Source organism: Ursus maritimus, unplaced genomic scaffold, assembly GCF_017311325.1.
Source record: "Ursus maritimus isolate PB19 unplaced genomic scaffold, ASM1731132v1 scaffold_20, whole genome shotgun sequence".
Taxonomy (NCBI): Eukaryota; Metazoa; Chordata; class Mammalia; order Carnivora; family Ursidae; genus Ursus; species Ursus maritimus.
In genome coordinates, this window is record NW_024424453.1 from 48,333,504 (window position 1) to 48,345,997 (window position 12,494).

Sequence of the window (12,494 nt, forward strand, 5' to 3'; positions counted from 1 at the left end):
ATTGTGACTTTCTGTTCTGTATCACTCTTGGGGCCTTTTTACTTTTATAGAACCCCCCGTAATATCTCCTGTAGGGCTGGTTTCGTGGTTACAAAATTGGTTAGTGACTGGCGATTCTGAAATGTCTTTATTTCTCCATCAATTCTGAATGACAGCCTTGCTGGATAAAGGATCCTTGGCTGCATGTTTTTCTCTGAAAGAGCTTTAAAAATGCTCCCCCAACCCTTTCTCTCATTCCAGGTCTGTGTAGACAGGTCTGACGTAATTCTGATGCCTTTGCCTTGGTACGTGAGAAATTTCTTTGCCCTGGCCGCTTTCAATACTGTATCCTTGGATCTAATATTTGTGAAATGCACTATGACGTGACGTGGCATAGGTTTGTCGTGGTTGAGCTTGGGAGGGGACCTCTCTGCCTCTTGGACACGAATGTTTGTTTCCCTTGCTAGATTAGGGAAGTTTTCAGCTACAATTTGTTCAAATATCTCTTCTAGACCTCTGTTTTTCTCCACCCCCTCGGGGATGCCGATGATTCTGACATTGGATCATTTCATTGAGTCAGTAATCTCCCGTAACCTACATTCTTGCACGGGGATTTTTTTAAGTCCAGATTCTATTTTAGCTTTCTCTTCTACTAACCATTCCTCCAACTTGCTGATACGTTCTTCTGCCTCATTTACCCTGGCCGTCAGAGCCCCTAGGTTTGACTGCATTTGGCTCATAGAATTTTTTATTTCTGCCAGATTCGTTCTCATTTCCGCCCTTAGAGATTCTCATTAACATTTTCATTTATAACATTAACATTTTCGTTAATACTTTATTCAAGTCTACACATCATCTTGACCATTGTTACTCTGAATTCCATTTCTGATAATTTGGTTATATCCATATCCATAAGTTCTGTGGCAGAGGCCACAAACTCATTGTCTTTTCTTTGCTGGGGGGGGGGACTTCTCCTCATCATTCAGATGAGGAGAGGTTGTGGTGTTGTCCAGAGCCCAAATTATTGACCACGACCCAGGCCGTGCGCCCTTGTTTTATAGGGATCTTAGGTATGGGGGCTTCTTGATTTTTCAGCCTGCCTTCTGAGGTAGGGGCCTGCCGTGCCGATACTTGGGCAACCCTGTTTGGGTAGAGTCTCTGTGTACCCTGCGAAGGGGGATGGGGGTGGGCACACTGTGAGCCGGTCTTTCCAGGCTTCTTTTCTCTGGCGGCTTTCCCTGGTGGTTTGCTGTGCTTCTTCTGAGAGTCAGAGCAGCAGTGGCCGAATCTCAGCCTCTGTCTCAGAACAGTGGGATCGCGGACCATTCTCCACTGATGTTCTGGCCACTTTAACTCTTTCTGTTGTTGCTGCTCAACCCTGCAGCATCCCGGGATGTGTGCCTCACACCCGGCGTCCCAGCCCTCACTTCCAGGGCCGTCGCATCTCTGTCCTTTGTGTTTCTGACATCGCCAGCTGCCAGCCGCCCCTGCGTGCTCCCGGAGCTCCCAGTCTCAGTCTGGTTCCAGTGAGCACACTGGAGCTCCGTTTCAGTCTCGTCACGTGCGTTCCCCGGCTCCTGGTCTCAGTCTGCTCTCTCGCAGGTGCCGGTCCGTGAGTCCGCCCACTCCCCCATGCAGGTGGTTACCGCTTCCTGCTGCCCGAACGCGGAGGCTCCCTCCCCCTTCCGTTTATTTTCCGATATCTGTGCGTGGTTTCACGGTTCCCTGCTTCGTACCTCAATACTCGGCGCTGGAGATGTTCATTTGTAGAGATCCAGATGTATCTTCCTGCGTCTCAGGCTCATTCCGTGGATGTTTGACTGGTCTGGTACCTATCCGACTCGACTCAGAGGACCAGCTGGAAAAGGGGTCCCCTACTCCTCTGCCATCTTAACTCCCTCCAGGATGAGAGAATTTTAAGCAGTCTCCATGCCCAGTACAGAGCGAGGTGGGCCTCAGTCTCCGTACCTTGAGTTCATGACCTCAATCTTACAGGCAGGTAGAAACCCAGTGCTCTGCACAAAACTGTAGAACTAAGTGCTCCTTGATCACAGAGGCCAGAAGAATTCCAGAGATTTATTAAATGAGAATGGATTGCCGGTTTCCACAGGTCGTTCCACTGCCAGTAAGAAGATAGTCGTGAACCTTGGATCCCTTTTTTCACTAGTTGACAGTCACCCTCACCTGTGAAGCTGCGACACAGAGAGTGGCTCGGGGCTCTCATTACAGAGGCCGGGGCCTGGGGCTGGCCAGCTGCACCTCCTGGCTGAGGACTCTGCGCTCTGGAGCTGTAATGACAGCAGGAGTCACAGACAGATACCTCACGCCTCAGGAGGCTCGTGGCTCGTTGGCCCTGGGTGTTTCACTCCCAGGACTGCGCGAGTTGTCACACTCACATTGACTCGCGCTCTTCAAGAGTGTCCTCACAGCTCAAGCGATCACTCCTGCCTTAAGCCCAGCAGCCGGTCACCAGCCGGCGCCGCCATCATTAGTGTTTGTTTTCTGTGTCACTCTCTTCTGACCTCAGTGTGATGAGAAATCCACAGTAATTCAAATCAGTGTTCCCCTAGAAGTAGCGTATCATTTTTTTTCTGTCTGCTTTCACAATGCTTTCTTTGTCCTCAGCAAATTTGATTATGATATGTTTGGATGTGGATTCTTTGGGTTTATCTTGTTTGAGAGTCTTTCACTTTTTTTTTGACTCTGTAGATTTATGTCTTTCATCACCCTTGGAATAGTTTTAGCTGTGAATTCTTCAAATACTTTTCATCCATTCATGCTCTGCCCTCTCATTCTGGAACTCCAGTGATAGAAACCTTTTGTTATTGTCCCACAGGTCCCTGAGGCTCTGTCTGTGTTTTCAATTTTTTTTCCTCCTCCGGTTGCTCTGATTGGATCATTTCTATTTATCTGTCTTCAGGTCCACTGCCTCTTTCCATTATGCTAATGAATCTATTTGGCATGGTTTTTAAAAATTTGGAGTTATATTTTTAGTTCTTAATCTTCATTTGGTTCTCCTTTATATCTTCTAATTTTTTACATTCTATTCTAATACTTCACTCTATTTTACTACTACTCTAATGCTTGTTTTATGAGTGCTACATTCTATTTTAATGCTTGTTTCAAGAGCATTAGTGATTGCTTGTTTTAGCATTTTTATAAGACTTTAAAGTTTTTGTCAGATAATTCCAACATCTGTGTCATCTTGTTATTTATTTTGTGTTGTCTTTTTTTCATGTGAGTTGAGATTTTCATGGTTGTTTGGATGCTGAGCAATTTTGGATTTTATCTTGGCTATTTTAAATATTATGTTATGAGACACTGTGCCTAGTGTGAACCCTACAGAGACTGTTGATACTTTTATTTGAGCAAGTAATTATGTTGGTCATGATCAGGCTGCAGGTTAGGATAGTAATTTCAATGTCAGGTCAGTTGCAATGATATTTGGGCCTATTTTATGTGTCCATCTTCTAGGGGTCAGCCTGGGATCTGGACAAAGGTATATTAGCTCAGTTCCCTAAGTTTTTGGTATGTCATTTGGATCAGTTCCATGCATGCACAGGTTGAGGGTAAGCCTACTAGCTATAAACAATTTTATGGGGTTTGTTTCTCAAGCTCTTCCTGATTTGTTATCTCCCCAGTACTTTTCTGGTTTCTTGCATTTCCCATTTTCTGTCTGGCCATAAATTGCTCACTTACTGCAATATCTGGGCTAAACATTGGTGAGAACAGAGGGGGTGGTAGGGGGGTAGTATTGGCTGGGGCTCCTGTCACTGGCTGCTGTTGCTGTTGCCACTGCCACCACAGAATTTCCTGGGGCCCTGGATAAAAGAATTGAGGAAAAGGAGAGGAGGAAAAAAACCTTGAGGGTTTTATCTGTTCTCTGTGAGCTTTTGGGAGTTTCCTTTCCCATTCCTCAAACCTGGTTTCCCTGGGAGCTCTCTCTTCTGTCCCACCATGCTGACTTCAAGCCAGGCTATCCTGGAGGGAAAGAAGTGGTGAACTCACCACCAATTTAGTGGTGCTTTGTATTCAGTGCATTTCCCCAGTCTACCTGTTGCTGTTCACTTTTCAGTGTTCCCAAATAGCTCTGCTGTGCATTCTGTTCAGGTTTTAAAACTGCATTTAGAAGGAGAGAAAGGGTGGCATGTGTTTTCTCCATCTTACCCAGAACTAGAACTTCTGACTGATATTATTTAAAATATTTGTTTTCTAATTAACTCGTCTTTATATAGAGGACTACTAATGTTATTAATAAGAGTTCAGTTAAGGGGCACCTGGGTGGCTCAGTCGGTTGAGCATCTGACTCTTGGTTTTGGTTCAGGTCACGGTCTCAGGGTAGTTGAAATCAAGCCCCATTTTGGGCTCCACACTCAGTGGGGAATCTGCTAGAGATTCTCTCCCTCTGCACCCCCCCAAATAAATAAATCTGTATACTGACTAACATAATAAAATAAAATAAAATAAAATAAAATAAAATAAAATAAATCTTTTAAAAACTAAGAGTTCAGTTAAGTGGCCAAACCACAGTTTTCAATGACTTCTTTTGGCATCATTTATGGCTACATTTATGTCAGCTGTACATGATGCTGTTTTGATCTCTTCCTTTGATCACCTCATTCTCACTGTAGTTTTCTATTTGCACTTTCTAACTCGCCTTGTGAGCAAATGTAGTCTTGTTATTCCTTTGCAACTTGTGGGGTAATTGCCTCGGAGCACGTGCTCTCCACACAGTCCCACGGTAGGGCTGGTCAGGGCAGTGATTCTGGACATAGCTCAACTGAGTCATATGTGGCACAGTTTTGAGAAAAATCAGGTGGGAATCCTCTCTGATGACCCCTGTAGTATAAGTTTGTGCTTACTTCAGACATAATTGAACTACAGCTGACATTTTCAAATAGTAGCCTTTGAACTCATCAGGTTGGGTGTAATTTCAGAACAAATTTACATGCAGCTCTTTTAAGATGCAAATCTTTGCAGAAATCACACCTGATGCAGTTGAGCTGGCAGCTGGTCGCTGGCGCACTCAGAAGGTGGGATAGGATCTCAGTGGAGGTGCAAATTCACTCATGTGTAGTTTAGAGTCTGCGTTAAGGCCTAATTACCCCTATGACCTTCCTGTCACCATGAGTGATTGACTAAGAAATGTTCAGCCTCTTCTTGAGAATCTGGGAAATGAAAATCCAGCCCTGGTCACTATGATCAAGTGGAAAGACAGAACACTTGAGTATTGGGGGGCAGCTGAGGCCAGCCTGGTTCCAGCTTCATGGTGAGGTTAGGATCGGGCTCCAGGGGGCGCCTGGGTGGCTCAGTCATTAAGCGTCTGCCTTGGGCTCAGGTCATGGTCCCAGGGTCCTGGGATCGAGCCCTGCATTGGGCTCCCTGCCCCACTGGGAGCCTGCTTCTTCCTCTCCCACTCTCCCTACTTGTGTTCCCTCTCTCGCTGGCTGGCTGTCTCTCTGTCAAATGAATAAATAAAATCTTAAAAAAAAAAAAAAAAAAGAGGATCGGGCTCCAGGTGTACCTCTGTTGTGGCCCCTTAATCTCACTAAGCCTCCATTATCTCATCTATAAAACATCCTACATGCTTACCTTGCAAGGTGAATAAATAAAAAGAATAGATGAGAAAATTGACAGGAGACTGCAGAGCCTTCTGAAAGGTAAAGCGCCATGCAAACATTTATTATAAAATGTTTTTAAATTATGTTATTAAATGTTATTAAAATAACAAAGACAAAAATCGGACACAAAAGTTGAATTAAGAGGAGGAGCAAGTCCTAAAGACTTCTCTTCTTGCCTCGCAGGCATGGACTTTTATGGAGGGCTTTATGAGGAGGTCTCTGGAAGCCCAGGTTGGGTCCACTCCCATCTAGGCCTTTCCAACCCAGAGAGCGTATGATTCAGCTCATAGGCGCCATAGAGTCAGAGATTCCCATGTGTTTTTCCTGATACTCCCAGGACCGTGGCAATGAGCAAGGGCCTATCTCCCTGGATACTCGGGAAGGGGTATGTGCCCTGGTTTGGTTATTAGTGCTTCTCCCCTCAGGTCCCCCAGATCTCCAGGCACCCAGACCTGTGATTCTTCTGTCCATATGAAAGAGGTTGTGTTGGGCTCAAGGCCCCAAGAAGTCCTGTCTCTAACAACTGGAAAAGTTCATTTACCATCATTTGCTCTAACTCAGAAATTCAGGCTTCCAGAACACAAACTCTCCCGAGGGACCCATGGGAGGCACCCCACCCCGAACTGGCTTATCTCCTCCCCAGCGGACTCCCTCCTGCTCACCTCCCCAGGGGCCGCCACTGTCTGCCTCTACTGCTTCAGTCAGCAGTTCCCTGGGCGGTAGGACTCGGGGCATGCTCTGTAACACCACCAGTAGCCTGAGACCCAGGGTGCCCACCCAATGGGGCCTGAGTCAGGGATGGGTCAGCCAACCACTTTCTTCTCCCTCCCTTGCAGGTAACATCCAATGAGAAGCACCTGGAGAGCCTCAAGGATGCAGGCAGCCTTCTGCAGGCTCTGGAGTGGCTGGCCCCAGCTGGGGGGTAAGTAGGCCCAGGAGGAGCAGTGGAGAGTCTACTGGGCTTAGCAAGCACACATTCCTCTTGCCCGTCCCCCCACTCCCCAGGACCCATACTTTCCGGCCTGTCATTGCCAGTGTGGGAGGGGCTGCTGTGCTCCTCCACCCCCTTGGGAATCCCCACTGTGCTGGTCGCAGAGGTTTGGGGAGGTCAGCAGGGGGAGGGAGAAAAGTAGAATGTCTTAGCCCTGCCGGGAAGGCATATTCCCATCTATAGGGAAGAGAGATGGGGAGGGAAACCGGGGGGATGTGATGAACCTCACAAGGAAGGCGGTGGCCAGCCTGTGCACACATGGCCTCACTGTCACCACCTCACGGGGCTTTGGGCAGAGCTGGGATCAGGACTGACAGCACCAGGCTGTCCTCCTCGGCCACGTCCACAGGGAAAACTTGGAACGTGTAGAACAGACCGTGTGTCACCCAGAAGCTGACAGTGTGTGCTTAGGCCAGCCTCCTGGTCCTCAGCTCTCCACTCTATGTGCAGTATGTGCTAGAAGCGAGTTCCACAGACGGGGGCTGCCCTGTCACCCAGGAGCGCGTCACACGCTGTGAAGGCGGGAACCGGTATCTCGGCAAAGTAAGGGCTGCAGGGAGTGTTCATCCCACAGTGACACCCCCCACACACCCCCTGAACTTGAGAGATGGTAGCAGGTGGGGGGGGGTAGGGCTTACAAGTTGTTACACTGTATCTGAACTGTTAATGCCAAGTGACCAAAGAAAAATTCATGGGAATAAGAAGCAAGCAGCCCGCAGGCATCCATCCTGCCGTCAGACTGTGCTGGATAATGGCTCACTGTGCAGGACAGTGCCAGAGCCGGGCTTGTGGTCAGGCTGCCATGCCCAGAGCTGAGGGAGGTGGCGGGGGCCACAGTCCCCTGAGCTTCAGCTGCTCTCCGGCTCCTGGGGAGAAGGATCCACCTGCTAAGGGGTGCTGGGCCTTCACTGGCCACACAAGACATGGAACGGGTGCTAGCGTTTCCTGGTGGTTTGTTTTCAGAATCACAGGGTTCTCTGAATTCTGCTTCCTGGTGTTTTGGGTTCAGTATTAATTTGAAAAAAATTTGTGGCTGGGGCATTGCTGAGAAGCGGTCTGTGGAGAAGGGATGCCATCTCCTAGACTACCCCAGTCCCTCTCTGAAGTTTAAGCCAAAGGGGTGGTTTCTGTGAGGTGAGGGGGAGGAACAGGCTAGCTTCGGGGGGGGTCCTCCTCACTCTGCTGGGTCCCTGTTGTGTAAGGCATGGACAGTGACTCCCTAGGCTGGGCCACAGGCCTCCTACGACACTGCTGTGAGGAGGAGCATGGGCCATCTGTCCCCAGAGACCTGGGCCTGTGCCGTGATGAAGCCACTCTGAGCAGATGGGTGCCAAGGAGGGCCCGGGAGAGCCACTGGTAGACTGGGGTTGAGCAGAGAGCACCAAGAGCCCTTGCTCTCCAGCGCCTGCCTCTGTGGGAGCCCTCGTCCAGCAGGGGCCTCCATCTGCCTTGAGGCCAAAGCCAGCACCTCTCAGCGCTGGACCCAGATTTGGACCAAATGTGCCAAAACATAGCGCTCCATGAAGCTGGGAGCCCATCCTGCACCACCACCCAACACTGCAGCAACTGAAATGTCTACACCAGGTGGATCTTGGGTTGGATTGGGGGGGTTGCTGCTACGAGGTTTTCTTGTTGGGACTTCATTCGGATGGCCCAATCAGAAAAGGTCTTCTTATGCTGACCAAGAATGAGCGGATGGCCGTGCTCAGTTCCAGTGTGGCGCTGCCAGAGGTCGGTGTACCCTCCTTGCCAGTCACTGGGGCCTCCGGGCTGCTCTGGTGGGCATGGTGGGCGGCAGGACTCCACCAGCCTAGCCTCGACTCAGCTGGGATCAGGCGGAGTTCAAACACATTCTTGTCATCCTGTGGGACCTTTGATGCGTGGCACTGTCTCCTGACCACAGCCCCGTCCACTGTGACCCACCTCTTATGCAGCACCCCCACCCCTGGTTATTTGGCAACAGCTCTATTTCTGTGTAGTCAGGAGTCTGCCATGAGCTAATTTTATACTTCAAGGCAGCGCTGTATGTCGTTCTTCTCCCTGCTAACAGTTGTTAAGGCACAGGTTTAAATGTGTCTCAATTTGCTCCAGGAGCAAATTTTCCATGTTAAGCTCTTGACAGCACATCCACACCTAGGAGGGCAAGAAAGCCAAAGCCTCCTGGCTCATTGGCCGGGAAGTGGCAATATGGAGCAGGGAAAGCCAGCATCTGAAGCAGGTTGGGGATCTTGGCCCTGCACCCAAGTCGGCTGCAGGCAGGCTCCGGACAGGCCCGTTGCAGGACCCGGGCTAGGCAGGGGCTGGCTGCTGACTTGCCCTTACCGCTCAGTGTCAGCGTGCCTGGCCAAAGCAGCTCAGCTGGGGGGGGGGGGCAGGAGCTCAGGCCTAGTGCAGGGGTGCCGCTTGGCCAGTTCTGAGCCCTCTGGGACTGTGGGCTGAGGGGTTCTCACCTTGAGGCCTTGGAGCCTGAGTGTTCTGTTTCTGCACCTCAAGATGATACACAGGGCAATTTTATGAAGTAGGGGGTCCATCAAATACTCAGCTACAAAAGAGCCGGCCCCTTTGGAAGAGGGCGCATTTTGCTCTGGAGATGGCTAAGTGTTTCTGCTTTGGTTTTTCTCACAGTTCATCTGCTGACAGTGTGGTGGCCTCCTTGGCCCTGGAAATCCTCCAAGCTGTTGGACACTAGGCAAGAAGGCCCTTAGCACAAGCCTGCTCTGCAGCACCAGCCCTTGGCTACACATATTCACCACATCGCCACCCGTAGCTCTATTTGCACCTAATAAAGTCAGCTGAACCCAGAACCTTCCGGCTGAGGTGTTCTCACTAACCCTGGGCCCTAGGAAACCCATCAGAATGGAGTGGTTCCTTCATTCCTGTGGGATGCATCTGGAAACCATGGGTGTGCGAGCTGTTCTGAGAATGTGCTTTTCCTCTATGTGTGCGCTAGGTAGGCCTCCACGAACGCCTGTGCAAATCAAGACGAGAAGCCACAGTCCTCAGCCTGCGGCATTTGTGAGCATTTCTCCAGAGATTTTAAAGGCAGGACTAGGCATGAATGAATGCTCGTCCAGCCACAGCTCCAGAGCAAGCCTTTGGAAGCTAGTTTTGGCCTCTTGTCTTCCTCCCAGTTTTACCTCTCTGGCTTTTCTTCGTTTCAGGGACAAAACCTGAATCCAAGAATCCTGGGGAGGGCTGGGCAAGGCTCCACCAACAGGCAGGTAGTACAAAGTCTGCCTAAAGGATGCAAACCGCTTGAGGAACCCTGGCCTCCTTGAAGGTCTGCCCATCTAGGTGTCGGGATGGGGGGAGGGTTCTACTTTGGTGCCAACTCCTGCTGATTACCCCCTTACCCTTACCACCTTTCCAGCCTCTTCCTATGTTCTCTCACACATATGCCCTTAAACCTCTTATGTATGTAAGAAGCCCGTGGAAATATTGGGTGCACAGTGCAGAAAGGTGCTGGGACTGTGGTACTGAAGAAGGCTTACTCTTGAATCTGGTCCGGAGGGTAGGGGTGGGTCCTTGGGCAGGTCGAACCACTTGAGCAAGTTGAGGCCCTTCCTTAGCCTCTCTGGGGCCCACATCCCCATCTGTAAAATGAAAGGGTGAGGCTAGACTAGATCAATAGCTGCTGTCCTGCTACCAGACACCATCCCAAGCCCAGGTGGGATCCTGCCCTGGACGGCAGCCACCAAGCAGGCAGAATGGGCGGGACAAGCACAAGAGGGCACATAGGTGGTCCCATCTATTGCACCACGGGAAGCTGGTCATGTCACCAACAGCCCCACTTTACCACAGTGATCTGGGTAGTTTGCCAGCTTCCACGTGGCTTAGTAATGGAAACCGCAGCTCTGTGCCCAACTCCATCACGAGCATACACGTTACCTAATTTACTCGCCACCACAACCTACAAAGCAGGCCGCCTTAGCTTCATTTCCTGAGAGAAAACAGGCTCAGAGGAGCCAGTCCAGGTGCCCAAGGGCCCTGACTTCACAGGGTTTGTGTGCCCCTCAGAGGAGTACCCAGAGCTCGAGCTGGGAGTAGTTATGGCGGAGTGGTCCACCCAGGAGCACGCAGTCTCCTTCCAGCTCTCCTAGCCTACTCACTGCCCATGGTGAGGAGGCTCCAGGCTAGGTCCTACTGGGTCATGTGCTCAACCTCGGCCTGGCCCTGGCCCCACTGATTTTGCCTGTAGTCCTGGGGTAGGGGAGCAGCCAGAGGCCTGGCCCTCGGCTCTAGTTGTCTCGCCTGCTGGATCCAGGGAACTGGCATGGGTCTCCCTAATTTCCCAGGAAATAAATCTGTTCTCTCCCTTCATTCAGTTCTTGGGGGGACTGCCCTGGAGTTCTGTGCCTGGAGTCTTCCCAGAAGGTATTTCTGAGCACTGGAAGATTCTGCTTTTTAGTTGAGCACGGAGGAGTCTTTGCTGTTTGAGGTAAAACAAACAGTTTTAACATTCCAGAATGGTTTTGTTGAATGGACCCTTCTTGGCCCAGAGCCCCTCAGCATAACCTCTTTCAGGAAGAGCGTATCTGAGTAGGCAAGGGACAAGCAGCAGCCCTGGTCCCACTGAGACCGGGCATAGGGGACATGAACAGGTTTGGCTAGGTGGGCTAACCCTTCCTTGCCCTCCCCGTGTGAGGCCCATACCCTCCTATCTGGCTTCCCAGGCTGGCTCCAGTTCTAAGAGAAGAGCTGGCTGCTGGCTCCTGGCCCATTAGAGCTTTCAGGATTCTGGCAGTGGCAAGAGGCCCAGACCCAGGTACCTACTGGCCCTCATTCTCCCTACTTTTGTGCTTTAGCTATTTGCTCTTTAATTGGCTACAACCATTAGTTGAGCCTCTTCAGGGACAAATGGTGTCAGAGGTTGCAGAGTAGATTAGTGAATGGCTGCACAGAACTCCCTTTCCCTCCGTGAACAGCAGGCCCAAAGCTTCAAGACCTTTCCCTTAACTTACAGCCTGAGAGTTGGTGCCCAGGGGAGGGGGTCTGTCCCTCTGAAGAGCCACAGTCTGGCCACAGGTGTCCTGAGAGGAGGAGACAATCATCAGGGCAGCTAAGGCTATGGGTCTGTAGGACGCAGCAACGGAATTTACTCTCACAGTTCTCTGTACTCGTCTAGCTCTTCATGGTTCCCCTATTACCCCGAGGCTTTTCAGATTATCTGATGGTACGCAGGCTTTATCCCTGGGACACAGCTCAGAAAGCAGAAACTCTGGGGGCTAAGGCCCTTGGCCAAGGTGAGAGAGGAACTGGGTCTCTCCATCTTGGCTCAAAGCAAGATTCCCTTTTTTCTCCCTCCCCCAGTGACAGAAAAATATGGTGGCAGAATCTATGGACATATGCAGAAGCTAAGATAGGAGCTATAGGAAGGAACTGGTAGGGAAGTGGGGCGGGCGGGGACAAGACTACGGAGAAACAAGAAGTCACAGCCCAGAATGAGGACCAGGGAGGTGTGGAGTCCTGATGTGACCTGGAAGCAAGACTGGTCTTTTAAAAACCCCATTTCAGGGCCTTTACTGTAGAGGTGGTACACCTGCCTCTAGCTCACTCGTGGGGTGGGGAGGGGAAGGGGACTCCCCCCCCCCCCCAGCACGCTGACAGAGGAGGAAAAGGAAGCACCATCTTCTCAGCCTCGCCCCTCACTCTGCAATTGCATCTGGTGGGTGACTCACTCAAGGCAAGGTAAGCCCATTTTAAATTCTCACTTATCAGAACAAAATAACTGCAATCAACTGGGCACCCTCCACTTTATAAACCAAACAGCATGATTCAGCCGTTTTTATTACAGAAATCAAAACAAAAATTAAAAAGCATATTTAAGATCGTTCTCTATCAAGGATTCAAATAATCATATTGAAGCCTCACGTTTGGAACATCTGCTCCAATATGGAAAAGAG

At 50.3% G+C, this 12,494-nt stretch overlaps 1 protein-coding gene across 4 annotated transcripts in view; it reads left to right on the forward strand.

Moving 5' to 3' along the window:
• The window catches only part of ULK4 (unc-51 like kinase 4), a 596,079-nt gene extending 586,684 nt beyond the window's left edge, over positions 1-9,395 (forward strand). For all 4 annotated transcript variants that reach the window (XM_040636925.1, XM_040636927.1, XM_040636926.1 and 1 more), the window contains 2 exons: positions 6,437-6,522; positions 9,217-9,395. In XM_040636925.1, coding sequence (XP_040492859.1) covers positions 6,437-6,522; positions 9,217-9,280 — 150 coding nt within the window. In that variant the 3' untranslated portion in view covers positions 9,281-9,395. The remainder of the gene's footprint in view (positions 1-6,436; positions 6,523-9,216) is intronic.
• Positions 9,396-12,494: the final 3,099 nt, after the last annotated feature.